The sequence below is a fragment of the Engraulis encrasicolus genome, chromosome 2 (genome assembly GCF_034702125.1).
Source record: "Engraulis encrasicolus isolate BLACKSEA-1 chromosome 2, IST_EnEncr_1.0, whole genome shotgun sequence".
Taxonomy (NCBI): Eukaryota; Metazoa; Chordata; class Actinopteri; order Clupeiformes; family Engraulidae; genus Engraulis; species Engraulis encrasicolus.
The window spans coordinates 58090932-58109449 of NC_085858.1; the positions used below are offsets into that span (position 1 = coordinate 58090932).

The window sequence follows — 18518 nt, forward strand, 5'->3', positions numbered from 1 at the left end:
ACAATGGCCCTCAAACAGTATTTCAGACAAATTTCATGTTTTAATACCAAAGTAAATGGTTTTTACACTAATCGTTTAGTAGCAATGGCGGCCATCTTGAAAAACGGGTGCCATGTTGAAATTTCGCGTGGCCAGTGCTTCTTTTCTTAAAAGTGACCCTTAGAGAGTATTTCAGCAAAATTTCATGTTCGTATACCAAAGTAAATGGCTTTTACACTAACCGATAGTAGAAAAGGCGGCCATCTTGAATAATGGTCGCCATATTGATTTTTTTGTGTGACCAGTGCTTTTTACTAAAAAGTTACCCTGAGAGAATATTTGAGCCAAATTTCATGTTTTTAAACCAAAGTTAATGGGTTTTACACTAATCATTCCGTATCAGTGGCGGCCATCTTGAAAAATGGCCGCCATATTGATTTTTTGCGTGGCCAGCGCTTTTTTTCCAAAAAGTAACCCTTGGAGAGTATTTTAGCCAAATATCATGCTTTTATACCAAAGTGAACGATTCTCTTAAAAAAGGCCTTTAATCTGCTCTACTATTGATGAAGATGGTGGCTGGAGTGCAGTCTGCTCAGGGTTCTGCTCTGTAGTGATAGTCTCCAGTTCCATTCCCTCCACAGACCCTGCCTTCCTCACCTCACCAGTCATCTAGTCTCTGTCTAATGCTACCACCTCATCACACCACAGTAAACAACAACACACTGCCATAACAGATTAACATACACCACTACTAATATCCCTTCTCCAATATCCCACCCCACATTCCCAGCTGTACAGTAGTGCTGTCAACAATAATTGATTTGGCAATGCATTGCAATAATCGATTCGGCAAATGGCATAATCAATGTGGCATATTTTTTTTCAAGTTTCAATTACTTCCGTGGGCATTTACACAGTAAATTAACTTTAAATGAAATTAAAGCACTTCAAAGCATTGCAAACGGCTGATACATACAACATCCAATACAATGTTCGTCAGTATCTGACTGCTTGTTTTGCCTCATGACTAATTAAATGTTTCCCTTGCTTTCAGTAGAAATGTAATGCATAGCAATGCATTGTATAATTGGATTGAATCAATTTGAGTGGAATCGTTACCTCCCAAATGGTAATGGAATCGAATTGCAAGGGCAGGGCACACCACTACTATAATGTACAGTATACACCATGTCGTAATGTCACGATATACATGTACTGTACTAAATCCTTACATAGACCAACACACTGGTATAACAGATTAACATACAACACTACTACTAATATCCCTTCTCCAATATCCCACATTCCCAGCTGTACTGTAAACACCATGTCCTAATGTCACAATATACATGTACAGTAAATGCATACATAGAACAACACACTGGCCACAATATAAATGCATACACCTCCCCAGGCTGTCCAGATATTCAGTGTCTCACTTTCTAATGCTACCACCCCATCAAACCACAGCACAGAACAACACACTGGCCACAATATCAATGCATACACCTCCCCAAACTTTATCTCACATTTCCAGACCCATGAACATATAGCCCTTAACACCCATACTGTCCTCCCTTGATTTCTTCCTTATCACAGTGGACAGAACAATAGACATGATTAATAAACAGGGATAGAGAGGAAAGGATGTCACAGGAGTCATACATTTCATCTCATAGGCACAATCTCAGAAAGCCTTTAGTCTTGCCTACTGTAATACCACACAGAAGCACTCCTGCATTTTCCCCTCTCCTCAACCCCTGCATTACCCATACGGAAAATATATATAAAATTAATACACATTCCTTACGAAAAGAACGTGTTCAGAACTTGTAAGAACTTACCACTGTCTTGATGGCAAATCCTTGTAAAATATTGTATAAAAAATATAAATATCATGTATGAAAGTGGCCCCTTCAGTGATATCTCATACAAAGTATTAAGTAAAACTATTATACATACAGTACAAATTATATATGGCATTTACAAATAATGTGTACATTATTTTGTGTGAAATGTATATATATTTTATATATATCATATAAGTGTTCTATGATGGCCTTCAATGTTTTTTGAATGATATTAAAGCAAAGTGATACCTCACTCATTAAAGGGGGTAGCCCCCAGTGGCTCCCCAAGGGAGCAGCGTGGTAGGACAGCACCATGCTCAGGGTACCTGAGTCATGGAGGAGGATGGGGTAGAGCACCAGGGGTGCATTTCTCAAAACCATACTTGCTAACTATGTTAGCTACTTTGTTGTTTGGAATGCAATTTTCCATTGACAACAACCCAGGTTGCTAACTGGCAAACAACTACACTTTCGAGAAACGCACCCCAGTGTAGTCATAGCCTGAGTCGTTAAGGAATTACATCTTACAGAGCCTTCCATGTTGCTGCTCCCATTCTTTGGAACAATCTGCCCGACCACATCCAGAATGCCCCTTCACTGGCCATGTTTAAGCAACACCTTAAGACACATCTCTTCCTGGAGGCTTATGGCTGCTAGTTCCACAAGCACTTTCACTTACATGCATTCACACACACGCTCACACACTGACGCACACACACACTCACACTTTCCAACACAACACTCTGTGAAGCGTCCTTGGGTGTTTTGAAAGGCGCTATATAAAACGAAAGTATTATTATTATTATTATTATCTGACATTTGCCTGGATACTCTATGAAGGACTGTCATCATTTACAACTTTAGCAGTTGCCAGAACTTTGCATGTTTCATTTGACATATTTCTAACAGAAAACTGTGTTGTAAGAAATAACTTTATCTGTTATTTGTATGTATGAGGGAGTGGACTGGCATCATATAAAGGTTTAGCAGTTGCCAAATTTGTACATGTTTCATTTTACACTTATCTACCAAAAAATACAAAAAAAAATCTCTGCCATAAAATCTTTCATACTCCATATAAACATGTACTTGTACTTGTACATTCAATTAACAAATTGCAAGATGAGAAGTGTAACCAAATGCAAAGGGTAAAACAGAAAATACAAAGACGGATGGTGACATCTAGTGGCCAGATAAATGAACAACAAACAAAAAATGTCCACAGAACCTGACAATGAATAAACAGGGATAGAGAGGAAAGGATGTCCCAGGAGTCTGGCATTTCATCTCATAAGCACAATCTCAGAAAGCTTTTAGTCTTGCCTACTATAATACCGCACAGAAGCACTCCAGCGCTTTTCCTCTGCTTTATCTCTGCATAATCACCTTCAAATGGGCCAACAAACCCCTGTGGCAACCAATCATGACACGTCCCCCGTCTCTCACAATTAATTTTATTGTGACAAATGACAGTTGATGTAGATGCAACAATTTGTGTCCCACATCTCCAGTGGTATTCCCTGCAAATGGAAATAGAGACAAAAACTTCTGCTGCACTGGACCGAGAATGACTGCATCAAGATCTCGCTGCTGTTTGCATATTCAGCCTCCAAGCCTTTAATATTCTGTGTTCACACCTCTGTGGGGACATCAGTTTATGAAGCAAAATTAAATTGGAAACGGAATGTAGTTCATTTTTTGAAGTTAAATAAAGTATGGTCATGGCCTGCGATGGAACTATCAGAAAAAAAACCTTGCCTGTGTCAAAACTTATTTACTAATCCCTGGCAGAGAGGCTTCAGACATCACATCCAACATCAAAACACAGCTCACAATAAAATGTCCCCCAATGTGGGCGATGACCTTTCACAGAAAGTTGCAAAAAAAGAACTACACAGACACATCTCAGATAGCCACATTCAGTTTCAAAACTTCAACATCGCAAACACATGCATTTGGACACTGGCGTGCACAGACATTTTGGGGGGCAGGTCCTGGGGTGGTAGTGTGGGGCATGTGGAACTGGCGGCTGCAATAACGGTTCGGTGATTTTTTTTTTAATTCACATTTTAATGAGCATTCCACAGTACGCTAAAAAAACATTTCATTTTTAAAAAAATGAGGAATACTATGTTGGAAAGTTAAAATAATTAGATTACCATGCCTAGTGCATCATTTACCGCATGGACTAAAAAGTGTACTGTCGCTTTAAATGCGTGTCTCCAGCGCAGTGATCAGGAAGCGATTCATTCTAACAGATTCCTTACTTGGAAAACTCTGCATCTCTGGTCATTTTTCCTCCATTAGTACAGATTTTGATTAGTCCATGTGTGTTTCCAAACTGTTAAAACGAATATTAAAGCTTAACTCTCATTTCAAGACGTTGTCAAAAGCATTTAGTCTATTACACGGGTATTGTGAGTGAAAACTGCTACTTTGGGTCGGAGGTTTTATCCGTGTAGGCTACACTTTTCTGGAGGTGTCAAGCACAATCCTCTATAGCCTACCTGTTTCCCCCCACATAAGACATTGCTGTGTGCACCCTGCTTTGATTGCTGTGCTGTGCAGAAGGCTATAAGTGGCAGATTTGCTGGAATTTACGCACAACCTTTTTTTCTCCCTGGCCGTGACCGCTGTTCTGTTCCATGCCGTCTGTCACAAATGTGATTTGGTGCGTTGCATAGTTCATCAGGAGGCCAACGTTTCCCAAACATAGCCTACATGAATCCTCTTGCTGTTTCCCAAACATTCTGTTAATCTTTAGACCTGAAACTGTTTGAGCAACTTCTGGATTCATTAAGCTAATATAATGTTTTTTTGCAATCATGTTACACATGTTAATTGTTGACATTGGCTACCTCTTCTGCGGTAGATTTGATAGGGCCTAAATGCACAATTTGCAAAGTCTCATTATGAAAGCCAGGGCTCTCTTTAGATCACTTCCAAAGTCACACGCAACTTTCAACATCATAAATAGGCTATTGACTGTTACCTGGCTGGAGGGGAGAACGGCATGCGGGGCTGCCCGCCACAATGCTGTCTGTGCAACGCGCTTCCGAATCTGTCAATTCAAGCGCGCTCACGTTGACAAAGGGAGAGATGTGTGCCGTTGGAGGGGGCATGAGGCATTTTGGGGCGTTATTATCACGCAATTTTAATTGACAATTATGTTTAAATGATGATGGGAACATCGAATACAGCGTTAACCCTACATTTAAGGAATAAAATAATTAAAAATAAAAATAAAAACCGAACTTTCAAAAGGGCACTTTTGTCTGTTAAAGGCAACTTGGTGTTGCCCAAGCAACACCACGTGTCTATCTGTGCACGTCTATGCATTTGGAGATGTTTTACGGCAATATCTTACCTCAGTGTCTGAAGTTTACAGGCCGGATCCTGCTGTAATATCAAAAGCAGCTTTACCCCAGAGTCTCCAGGGTCGTTTCCTCTCAGGTCCAGTTCCTCCAGATGTGAAGGGTTTGATTTGAGAGCTGAGGTGAGAGCAGCATATCCTACTCCCGTTACACCACAGTCCTCCAGCCTGAATAGAAGAGTTTTAATTATTATTAATTTCTATTACATGCATATAATATACATCATTAGCATACATCTTATAACACTGTGTTATAAGCCAAGACAATGTCCAAGAGGTTTAATATTAAAACACAAATCTTTAAGAGGTGTGTAAGTACAGCAGAAGACCCAGAGAAGTACTGTATGTAAGACGGACTCAATGCTGAAATAATAAAACTTCTTACAGGATTTTTCACAAGTAAATATTTTCAGCAATTGTCAACACTAGCTAAAATATTGAAATGTCTTACCGGAGTGACTCCAATGCACAGTTAGAGTTCTTCAGCCCACTACAAAGTTCTTTGACTCCAATATCTCCAATACAGTTGTGGCTGAGATCCAGTGTCTTCACTTTTGAAGATGCTTTGCAGAGGACAGATGCCATTGTTGTACAGCTCATTTCACTGAGCCCACAGCTATCAAGCCTGAAAGAGGATAACAGCCATACGTGACAATAGTCAAGCCAAGTTAAGTCAAGTCAGCTTTTATTGTCAGTTTCTTCATATGCACATCTTTGAGGGGTTTGGCCGTTTTCAATTTGAAAAAAAGGTTTTTGTACATGAATAAGATCATTAGCACTATTAGTATTAATAGCAATATAATAGTATTAGTACGATTAAAATGATTTTCAATTAGACACAGTTATGCGATTAAAATGTGATTAATCGCAAGTTAATTATGGCATTTATACGATTGAGAGCACTAGCCAAAATATTAAAATGTCTTACCGGAGTGTTTTCAATGCACAGCTTGAGTTCTCCAGCCCACTACAAAGTTCTTTGACTCCAATATCTCCAACACTGTTGTGGCTGAGATCCAGTGTCTTCACTTTTGATGCTTTGCAGAGGACAGATGCCATTATTGTACAGCTCATATCACTGAGCCCACAGCTATCAAGCCTGAAAGTGGATAACAGCCATGATTAAAGGCAGGCGATATAGAAAACACTTAACAGTCATCAACTTCCAATTAAACGATCCTAGTGGTAGGCCTATACGTTGTGTATATTTCCATTTTTCAGTCACAACGGTGCGTAATGAGTTACCCCTCCCAACTTTCTGTTTGTTTACTGAGATATTTTAATCCAGTCCGAATTGGCCATTTCTAGGCTAATACCGACGTCCTGGGATAGAATCACAATTCCCCATGTCCATGCATAAAACTAGTCCTGTCCGAATAGGGCTTAAGACTGAGTTAAACAGTCCCTCAAGTTTTTCGCGATTCAGCGATCGCGTGGATTCATGCAAATTCAATGATATTCCGCATAATTTCACGATGCCACGTAATTCCTGTAAAGCCGCATTTTCCCCGCAAATTTTCCCCTTTGTCCCCTTCAACATTCTGTGGAGTTTATATACCTGTCAACTTTGAGCTCCAAAAATCCGGGAAAATTCCCATATTTTAAGCCAAAATCCGGGAAATTTTCTAAAGGCCAAATTTTGACAGTCAACGGGATGACAGAGACAGATCGGACGGTGCGTTCCACTCTGCTTTTCACAACAGCGCGCGTCAGGGCTGGACTGGCCATCTGGCGTACCGGGCATATCCCGGTGGGCCCTCGCGCGTCTCGGGCCCTCCCAGGGCCCGAAATAATAATAAAAATATGTATCAATTATTTTTCATTGTCTGCACCCGCAAAAAAATGACACATCGGCGCCCATTGGATGCTTCTTCTAATGCACATTGGGCTAGTCCAATGAAACACTTCGGTTCTCTAAGGCCCGCCCCTCCCTACAGACCCCCGCTTGACAAAACTAATCATCACCTCAATAGTAGTTGTCGACGACCACCTGGCTTAAAACTCTGGTGGACGATAGGACGCAAAATGGAGAAAGAAGAGTGGCTACATGACAAGCGCAAGAAAAGATAACGCATACCCTAAATTGGACGCGGCAAATGTGCTAAAATCACTGACAAGTTGTTTAAAACTAAAAACATAAGCTCGAGCTAATGTGGTTCGGCCCGTCGGAGATGGTGATTGGGGAACCACTGCTGGACGGCTCGATAGGTTGGGACACTGGGGCCGCGAGCGGACAGGTGGTGCTGGATAATGAAGAGGAGGAGGAGGAGGTGTAGGTGTAGGAGAGGGTTCGAGCAGGGGAAGAAAAGATGAGGAGACGGGAGACGAGACGTGACTCAGGGATATTGAGGTTAGTCTTCACCCCAGCACACCCTCTAGCTAGCTAATGCAGTGTAGCCAAGTTTGGCTACCTCTATTACCCATAGGCCTACCGTCTGGAGATAACTATGCGCTGCTTGTTTCGTTTTTCTTGCCTGAGACCAAGTTGTCATCCTGACTTCATCAAATCACTCGCAAACATGTACTCATTTTGATGCCTTTCCCTGCCCTTCTCTTGTAATGGTGTAATGCCAGCATAGAAATCTTTCATTTGTCTTGTCACAAGGCCGTGATGTGTGCTGTGTAGTTATGCGTCGTGCCCTGTCTTCTACTCTAGAAAAAGCTGGCTTCGGCGTTTTTCCGCATGAAACTTAAGTTGTCGTCCCTCTTCACTCGCTCAAATCAGTAACAAATATGTACATTTATTTTCATAAACTTCTTGTTGCTTTTCTTTTAATGTGTCGGCTGTCACACGGACGACATGTGTACCGTGTCTTGTAATAGCATGTTAATTACGTCGCAATGGCACATCCCCGCCCTTTCCCAAACCCTACAATTTTTTTATTTTTTTTACTATTCTGCTTGTCGCCGTCTTGTGCAACTACGATTTTATACAAAATGCATTTTTGTAATTTTCCCCTAATGTCATGTCACGTCATAATCAAGACATCTGAGTAGCCTATTATCTGCCTCTTATGGATAAGTAAGACGCCGACCAGCCGTGCCATTGTTAGGGAATCGTTATACTACGCGCTCACTTGACCTGCTGTGAACGCTCTAGCTATTTGTGTTGTTGTTGGCATTGCAGTGTGTTGGCTATGTTGGAAGTCTAAGCGATACGACTTGGTTTTGCTGTGGTGAAAAAATGGCGAGTGTCCGAAAAAAAACCCACTTGTCAGACGTTGACAATCTGAGCCTCTTTTGATGAGTCTCAAGCTGCATTACAGTTCATGCCTAGATAACAACTTTTGGTTTTGGGGCGCGTTGGTAATAAAGGGGGGCGTGTTGTTAACATGCCATTTAGTAAGCAGGCTCACTGACTGTATGAACTGGAGCAATTTGACATTCAACCAAGGAAATTATTATTTTTACGAGATTTTATTATCATTAGGCTATTAGATTTGGTGTATTATATTGCTTATCTCTGAAAGCCCACCTGGGAAACTCCCATTGTGACACTCCACTCTTAATGTGTTTGGGTCTGTGGGACCCATTTTCAGTTTTTGCTTTAGAAAAATGGTATGGATACTTTTTTATATTGAGATTCACTGGCCAGGGCTCATAATCAGGAAAATAAAGTTAGTTGTCCTCCTCTCTCTATCTCCTACCCTCAAACATAGGCTACTCAGAACTTCAGAAGCAGTATGAAGGGAACATGGTGCACAGCAGCTTTTTTCTTCCTTTCAGCCCAGGTCCAGTGGGCAAGAATATCTTCTTTGTAACAAAAACATGACCACCATATAAAGGCCTATACATTATACTTACATTATACGGCATGTCTGTATATATACGCCGAGACAATATCATCATACACCGATACCGATATACCGATATACCGATAGAGGCACTGGGCCCTCAGGAGTCAAAAATTGCCCGGGCCCTTTTCAGATCCCAGTCCAGCCCTGGCGCGCGTGCAAAGACAGATCCTGTCTAAAATCCCTCAGCACACGTTGTACAGCGTGGAGAAACAATGCAATGAAAACAAAACTATGAAATGAGCGCAATGCGTTTCTTCTTGTCGCACAAGTTGTCTGTTCGTGCAAAACTTTGTGCTGGTACAGGTTGTGATGGTTAATCGCATGATTCGCTGTTCCGAGGCTGTGTTATGCGTTGCATGAACTGACGGTTTCTGAGGAAAAGAGTGGGCGCACAAGCGCTACGGAGCTCGAGGTTGATAGCTCGTATTTTCAAGGAACTTCAATTCTTGGTGGTATCTGGCAGGTAGCTTGATAAGCAAGACCCTCGTCTCTCTCTTCAAGAGGGGGTGTGGCTCGTCGGACAGGGACGTGGGTAGCCTATAAATAGCTGGACCGACTGTGTTTTTTGATAATGTGAAAAATCCGGGATATTTCCACCTGAATTACCCCCATGGCCAAATGTAACTTTTGTAAATGTAATTTGTGTTGGGATTTCTACAGAAAATTGTGTTTCTGAATCTCTCTCTCTTTTGTCTTAAGCCTGCTTAGACTGATTGTGGTTTTCAGTTACCAAAAAACCCCAGAAAGGGGCGCAAAATCTTTGCAAAAAATGAGAAAATGCAGCCACAAAATCAGACATTTTGACCGCAAAAATCACAAAATCCCAGTGCAAAATCCTGGAGGGACTGGTTAATGCTTAATGATTAGAATTTCTTACCGGAGTGACTCCAATGTACAGTTTGAGTTCTTTAGCCCACTACAAAGTTGTTTGACTCCACTGTTCCCAATCCTGTTGTGGCTAAGATCCAGTTTCTTCACTTTTGATGCTTTACAGAGGACAGATGCCATTGTTGTACAGCTCATATCACTGAGCCCACAGCTATCAAGCCTGAAAGTGGATAACAGCCATAAGAGACTATGAAGCTAAACTTTTGAGTGTGCGTGCAGCCAGGGATTCCAAAATGCTAGGTGGCTAGATGTTCATCATTGGAAGTCCCATTGGAGCCCTGCACAGTGTATGACAAGAGCCTGTTGTCTTGCTGGCTGGCGGTTTTATTCACTTGCTCACATGCGGCACTGTCGGTGACACCGTTTAGAAGAACATAGTATACTATCATGTCGCTTGGAATTCTTTGCCATGTGCTCTGAATAATGCTATGTGTTGCAAAGTGTTAGCCACTGCTGACAAGGCGGGGTTTTGCGGTCGGCGGCAGCCTCTGATTGTTTGGAAGCTGCCGTCACTCAAACGTCCTCCTCACGTGTGATTGGTGTGATACAATAAAACTTCATTTACAAAGCATAGGAATCGATTCTGATGTACTCACGTTAAGATAATTATCCCACAATGGCGTTGGTAGGCATACAGAAACTACAGAAACCGCTACAACAGGGCTATTCAATTAAATGTCAACGAGGGCCAGTTTTTCAAATTCCTCCCAGTTAAGGGGCCGAACTAAACGTATTATGGTTTCCGACTGTCAATGAAAAAAAATATGGGAGACTTCATTGAAGTAGAGGGTCTGGGGGTCCTCCCCCCAGAAAGTTTTGCATTTCTAAGATGTAATTTCCTGCATTTTAATGTCCTGTGTCCCTTTTCAGCACGATAAAGGAACCCATACTTTTATCTCTAAATTAAAAAAAAAACTATTCTGTATTTCAAGGGGCTTGTGGGGGGCCAGAATCTTGCTGTCCAAGGGCCGCATCTGGCCCCAGGGCCGCCATTTGAATAGCCCTGCTCTACAACATCCAGCTGACTACAAAACAGGTTCTTATCAAGCACTACACTGGTCCAATACGTCTTCCAATGTTAAACACCTAGCCGCCTAGCATTTTGAGATTCCTGGCTGTGTGCACATTCGGATAGCATCATAATAGACCAATGCATGTATACAGGCAGGCGATATAGGCCACTGATTCTTGAGAAAGTGGCTAAAACTGGTTGTAATGTTGACAGAAAAAAACAAAGTGAATTACAAAATTATATGGTATATCCTCGTAGACTAAGGTCTTGGCTTTTCAGAAATGCACAAGGCCAATCTCCCCATTATGTATTTTTTTCAGAAATCAGGCTTTTCTCCGATCATACCTTGTTTTTTGTCAACACCGTCAGACACAATTAAAAGTTATTAAAATTGCATTGATTTGGTTGCATATGTATCTGGAGTTTTTAAGTGATTATGTGTATTTTTTGGTTCACACATATGCCTTTAAATGTTGAAAATTCACTTTTGTTCTATTTTAATACTGTTTCATGTGTTCTAATTTTAAAATATGTACCGTCATACGATGCTTACTTAACGCCTAAATAGAACAAACAATTTTTTGTAATTTCACAAATATTCGTGTGGGCTTAAATTGGCTATTACTTTGATATTTCAACAACTCCTAAGGAAAATGTTGTAAGCACATTCCTTTAAAATGTCCAAAACTCCTTCTTACGGTGGTGACTTAAGAACTGACGGTGGTGACAGTAATCTGAGAGTGGTGAAGGTGGCCTAATTAGTACCTGCATTTAGCAAAATAAATAGCCCTCTCAAGTCAATGGCATCTTGCATAAACACTTTATTTTTGTGTGTGCACAGTATGAGCATGTGTTTTTACTTCATTAGTTAGATTATCTAGGAAGGAAGCCACTGGTTGTTGAAAATGAGGTAAAAACAGCTTTTAAGTTGTTCAAATCCAAAATATAGAGGTGTATTATCATAGATGTAGGTCTTGGCTGTGCAGTGAATGCATTGGCCAAGCTCCCCATGTTTAACATTTTTCATAAAATGGGCTCTTTCTTGTTTTGTCAACAGCGGCAGACAGAATTAGAAGTAAAAACACATGTTTACTGTATTAAAGTGAATTACTTTAACAATTCAACATAACTGTAGATACTTATTGTATGCATATTCTTAAAACATGTCAAAAACACGTAAAACATGTGTTTTTGGTGAACTCCATCAGATGTCACCACCGTCAGGTTTTCTGACAAAAAAACCTCCAAATGCACCTCAGTGGTGGCTAGAGTATCATTTTGGATCACAATTATTACTAACATGCCTAGTAATGTTTCATTAACCAGCACAATTTAGTAAAATATGGAACAACATGATGAGCAGAACAAAATCTGACGGTGGTGACATCTGACGGTGTGAGACAATAAAACAATTTTTCTTTTAAATATTATGCATTGTTTGTTCACATTAGCCATTTCATTTTCGCTCTGTTTCTTGGGTGCTTCATACCTTTTCTGAAAAAAATTATATTTATTAACATTAATGTAATACAATACTATTAAAACCCCCGACGGTGTTGACAGTTTATGATTGGGACAGTACCAGTGTCCAAACAAATTAACAAATTGAGGACAAAATAATAAACTTACAGGAGCTTCAGTGATGGTGAAGTAGGCAGTAGAGCTAAAGGTTTGAAAAGGGGTCCTCAGTAATGAGAATGAACTTGTGCATACCTGATTTTATTGTCTTTTAGAAAAAATCTGACGGTGGTGACCAATATGCTGGACACATTTTGAGCAATCAGTAAATAATAGTAAATATTGTTTTACATCCACTATGTGCACATCTGTAGAACCACTTTAATATGGTCTTCCACATCATGGTGATATTGTTCAATTCTGTTAGTGATTTTTGTATTTTAAGTCAATTGAAATGATGATGCCAGTCCTTGGGACAGGCGTTTTTACAGGGTGTGGACAGGTTTATAGCCATGAAAAGTAATAAAATTACACTTAAATATTTCAAACAAATGTGTATTCGTGTGACAGACCCCTTGGCCATTACCTGGGTTCATTTTGTTTGTGAAAATTTAGTTGATTTTCAACAGAATTAATATTTTACTGCAGGGACATGTTTTTGCCAAACTTTCAAGAATCATTGATGCAACACTTAACAGTCATCAACCCATTATCTCTGAACATACTTACAGAACATACTTACAGAAGTGCTTCGGATTCCTCCACTACTGGCTTCAGCCTCCGGAGACCTTCATCCGACCTCACATACTTCTTCAGGTCAAACACATCAAGCTTCTGGTCTGATGTCAGCAGCACAAACACTAGAGCTGCCCACTGGCCAGGTGAGAGCTTGTCTTTAGAAAGTGTTCCTTTACTCAGGAAGCTCTGGATCTCCTCCACCAAGGAGTGGTCTTTCAGTTCATTCAAGCAGTGGAAGAGGTTGATCACTCTCTCTGATGAAGGTATTTTCCTGATCTTGCCCTTAATGTAACTGATTGTTTCAGCATTGCCAATATGTTTCTCTCCTCTCCACAGAAGGCCATGCAGGAGAGTCTGGTTGGACTCCAGAGAAAGACCAAGAAGAAACCGGAGAAAGAGGTCAAAGCGTCCATCTTTATACTCCAGAGCTTTGTCCACAGCAATTTTGTGTAAGGTGGACATGGTTTGTTCGCGTTTGTGTGCGGAGATCACATTTTGCCTTTCATTTGCCATCTTCAGAAACACAAACAGAGCTGCAAGATACTCCTGGACACTGAGGTGGATAAAGCAGAACACTGTTGCTTGAAACAATCCAGATTCCTGTCGGAAGATCTGGGTGCAGACACCAGAGCACACTGCAGCTTCTCTGACATCAATTCCACATTCTTCCAGGTCCTCTTCATAGAAAATCAGATTTCCCTTCTCCAACTGCTTGTAGGCTAGCTTTCCTAGTGAAAGGATAAGATTCTTGTTCCATTGTGGGTCAAGTTCATGCACATTGTCAAACTTCTGGCTGGCCTGTTTTGTATGGAAAATCAGGAAATATGTGTACATCTCCGTCAATGTTTTTGGAAGCTGTTGTCTTCCTGAAGAGCCAAAAATCACCTCAAGAACGTAAGCAGTTATCCAGCAAAACACTGGTATGTGGCACATGATGTGGAGACTTCTTGATGATTTAATGTGGGACATTATTCTCTCAGCAACATTCTCATCATTGAACCTGTTCCTGAAGTACTCCTCCTTCTGTATGTCATTGAACCCCTGGATCTCTGTGACAAGGTCAACACAATCGGGTGGAATCTGGCTGGCTGCTGCTGGTCGGGAGGTGATCCAAAGTAGAGCAGAGGGAAGCAGATTTCCCTTTATGAGATTTGTCAGGAGTACATCCAAAGAAGTGACACCTGTTACATCAGTCCAACTTTCATTCTCCTGAAAGTTAAGTTTAAGTCGACATTCATCCAGACCGTCAAAGATGAACAGTAGTTTATACTTCTCTTGACTGTCAAAGGTTAACTGCTTCAACTCTGGGAAGAAGTGGTGAAGGAGACCAATCAAAGAGATCTGTGTGCCTCTCATGAGGTTGAGCTCCCGAAATGGCAATGGGAAAATGAAGTGGATCTCTCTGTTGTCTTTTCCCTCAGCCCAGTCCAGGATGTACTTCTGAATGGAGATGGTTTTACCAATGCCAGCTACCCCCTTTGTCATCACACTTCTACTTGGCTTGTCTTGACCAGGTAAGAGCTTGAAGATGTCACTGCATCTGATTTGTTTTTCCTCTCCAGCAGGTATTTTGGATATGGACTCAATCTGCCTGACTTCATGCTCCTCATTTACTTTCCCACTTCCTCCCTCTGTGATGTAGATCTCTGTGTAGATCTTGTCGAGCAGGGCAGAGTTTCCTTGCATGGGTATTCCTTCAAACACATTCTGGTACTTGTTCTTGAGATGTAATTTAAATTCAGCCCGACAACGTACATACAGCTCATCTGGGTGCACAAACAAAATGAATATTTACAACCACTGACACAAGTCATGCCTTTTTCATGATGGTATTTTAAAAATACCTAAATGATTCAAATAATTTATGGAGATTACAGATTATAACACAGTGAAGAATTCTTACGGTCTTTCAGTTTATCAGCAAGATCTGTCCTCTCCATCTCCAATAGGAAGTGTAGTGCCATCTTGAGAGCACCTTCTCTGGCATCAGTCTCATCCTCATCTTTTCTCTTTAAGTTTTCTTGGTAATCCGGACTAAGAATCATCTTAAATCTTTGCAGCTCACTCTTCACAAATGTGATGATCTTTGTCTCAATCACCTGAAGCACACCATACAAGGACAAATTAATCCATGTATATTAGGGTGAGCATATACCAACATGTGATAATGAGGATTTTTTCCAATTCAACCAGGTGATTGTACTGAATATAGGCCTACAGGTAAAGCCACTCTGCACACAAACTGTTCAATCTCCTGCCCTCTGGAAAGAGGTACAGGTGCCTCCTCTCCCGTAACACCAGACTAGCAAACAGCTTCATAGACCAAGCAATTGGGATGCTGAACACTCAATTGCAAGCCAGCCAGAATCCTGCTCCCCCCCCCCCCCCCCCCCACCACTCGATTGCGACTGCACATTCTACCTGCACTAAAAAAACACACACACACACACACACACACACACACACATGGCCGTAGCCAGCCATGTGAAGTAGGCGAGGTCCATGATGCGCGCGCAAAGCGTGCACCGAAATTGTATTATTAATATAAAATATAAATTAAAAATGAATTCATAAAATAAATAAATATAGGCTACACAGGCCTATATATAGGGCCCTCCTCTATGAATGTATAGGCCTAATGTGAAATAGTAAATATGTAGACATGTATAATAATAAATATGTTGTAGTTTTCAGCCAACTCAGCCTATTCCCTTTGAATGGCTATGCTTTGGTATCATGCCTCTTTTATTATAAACAGCATCCTCCCAGTCAGTAAAGCCCTTTGTAAGGAAACTAAAACTTGACCCTGAAGTTGCACAATAAGCTACATCCCCAGATGGCAAGTTGCTCAGCCATTCATATTTTTCTCCCAATGAAATTACACTTCAGCTGTTTTCCTCCAAAGATACAGGGATAGCTATCTCTGTGCAAACCACCTATTTTGGAGTAAACTTTTTTCTTCCTAGAGTCGCATCAAACGTTTTGTTTTTATTTAGTTGTTATAGTTCTTCACAAGCGCAGAAGACAAAAGTCTATCAACGAGAAAGAAAAGTAGCCTATCCTCCGCGCTCCTGAGCCATCTGATGCGTCACGGCTATGCAGACACAGTAGTCACGGGAGCCTCTTCAGGTGTGGATATTTTACTGCGATTGACTCTGACGAAGACGTGGCAACGTCGATAGTCTTGGCACTTGTCCAAATTAACAGGAAAATATCCACACCTGAAGATGTTCCGGTGACCTCCTCTGTCAGTGTTTATCACATGCTTTCCAATTTACAATCAATTACCTTTCACGGATATCCTGCTTTTACCTTTATGCAGCAGCTGATGCAGCAGCCGGCCTTCTTAGAATAATAGCTTTATGTAGGCTATACAACGGTTGGCTTTCTGTTAGCGGAGATCTCACCAAGCGCGGGCTTTCTGATAGCGGAGATCTCACCAAGCGCGTGCTTAATGGGCGCGTTCGTGACGGCACATTACTGCGCAGGCTGCACACGCACACTTTGCCATTTCAATGCATTTTTCCAACCAGAAAGCATGGCAATTTTGCTTTGCGCAATGCTCTGTCACGAACGCGACCAAACACTTGCGATGTCGGCTGAGTTGCGTTCTCTCCCACGAGTCGCACCACTTGCGATATTAATCAATCTTGTTTACTCTCAAAAACAGAACAAAGGCAACACTAGAACACATAGGCCTAGCACATGGATGTTAACCACAGTTTGCAAAGGACGTTTCACAAAGGTTTATAGATGTTTTTGTGTGTTTCAGTTGGTCATATTTCCCGTTAAAATAATAATAATAATAATAAAAAAACCTCTCACGATAGGCGAGGTCCGGACCTCGCTAGCCTCAAATGTAACTACGGCCATGCACACAGACACACACTCACACTGCATTGTACATTCTACCTGCACTAACTCCAACACACATACACACGCACGCACGCATGCACGGACGCACGCACACACGCAAGCACGCACGCATGCACGCACGCACGCACACACACACACAATGTTACTGCTGCTTATCATGCCTGTTATACTTGAAATGGCTGTACTGTACTGGAAAACCAGTTACCAACCCAAAGGTAAATATACACACAACCCACTTTTTAGCTGTCTAGCTCTGATTCAAACTGTGTTATTTATTTCTATTCTATTCTATTTATTTCATACTAATACCACTATTTAGAATGTCATACTAGGACAATGTAAATATTTCACACCATCACTATGTCAGAATTGTCACACTAGGACATTATTGAAAATGCACAACAATACCTCTTCTTAATATATGTTCTGTATGTCTTCTGTTGCCCAGTCTTGCACTTTAAATGTCTGTGTGTGTATGTGTGATGTACTAGTGTTGGGCCGTTATTGGCGTTAACGTGCTGCGATAATGGGAGACTCTTATCGCGCGATAAAGAAAATGTAGTCTAGGTGTACTGCATGTGTACTGTCTGTGGGTGGGAGACGTGACGCCTTGTTTTTTCGTAACATTGGTTAAAAACCTACAAAACTGTTCTTTTTCCTTTAAAAAACAAATGTCAATGAAAGAAGATGTGGTACATTATGTTTCATATTAGTCTTAGATGAGAAGGAACATTTTTGTTAAGATTTATGTAAAGGTTTATATGTCAAATATCCTGCGGTGTGACTGTAACATTAATGAAACCTGGAATATAATATATATATAAATTAACCAACAACATTTTGAATAATGTATGAAGCATTTGGCATAATTGCATAAATATTAACTTTATATTAAGATATGTGAATGTGAAAAAAACTCAAGACAGTAATATTAACTACAAGTTCAATTTCGTAACACAAATTGCGTCCTGTGGGGTGACATGTATGTCAATGTTTGTGAATGGGCAGCTGCAAGGCCAACTACAAGGATCTTAAAGACTGGCTCCTAACCAGTCAGTGCCTCAGTTATTGGAGAGTGCTGTGGAAGTTTAAGGTGACTCTTAACCTCTTAATATGTCTTCATATTGCAATCTTTCCGTCACACTATGCTTAGGTTCATTTTATGGTGTCCTGTGGTGTGACTGCTCTTATTGAAGGAAAAAAAGGTGTTTTTTTTTATAAATGAAAACACATATTAAGATTAAACACAATACCATTATCAAGTTAGCATGAGCTCAGATGTCAGTCATGTACACAAAAGGATTAAAATGGCTATAATGCAGTGAATTCCCTGTGGTGTGACTCCATTTTCCTGCGGTGTGACATGCCTATGCAATGTGTTGATGCAGGACACTTTTTCCCAAAAATGGCAAAAAGAAGGTGAAATTCCACAGACCACTAAGTGCTTTATTTTTTTCCATTTTTTTTTTCCAATTTTTATCCATCATTTTTTTCAGGAATTTGAAAAACTTTTTTTTTTTTTTTTTGCGTTTTTTTAAACGTCAACC

General features: G+C 40.7%; 1 protein-coding gene across 1 annotated transcript in view; it reads right to left on the bottom strand.

Moving 5' to 3' along the window:
* The window catches only part of LOC134465311 (NACHT, LRR and PYD domains-containing protein 12-like), a 44743-nt gene that overhangs the window by 22173 nt on the left and 4052 nt on the right, over window positions 1–18518 (bottom strand). The window contains exons 2-6 of the mRNA XM_063218928.1: window positions 14999–15194; window positions 13100–14861; window positions 9877–10047; window positions 5654–5827; window positions 5197–5370 (exon numbers count right to left, since the gene is read on the bottom strand). Of these exons, the coding sequence (XP_063074998.1) occupies window positions 5197–5370; window positions 5654–5827; window positions 9877–10047; window positions 13100–14861; window positions 14999–15140 (2423 nt within the window). The 5' untranslated portion in view covers window positions 15141–15194. The remainder of the gene's footprint in view (window positions 1–5196; window positions 5371–5653; window positions 5828–9876; window positions 10048–13099; window positions 14862–14998; window positions 15195–18518) is intronic.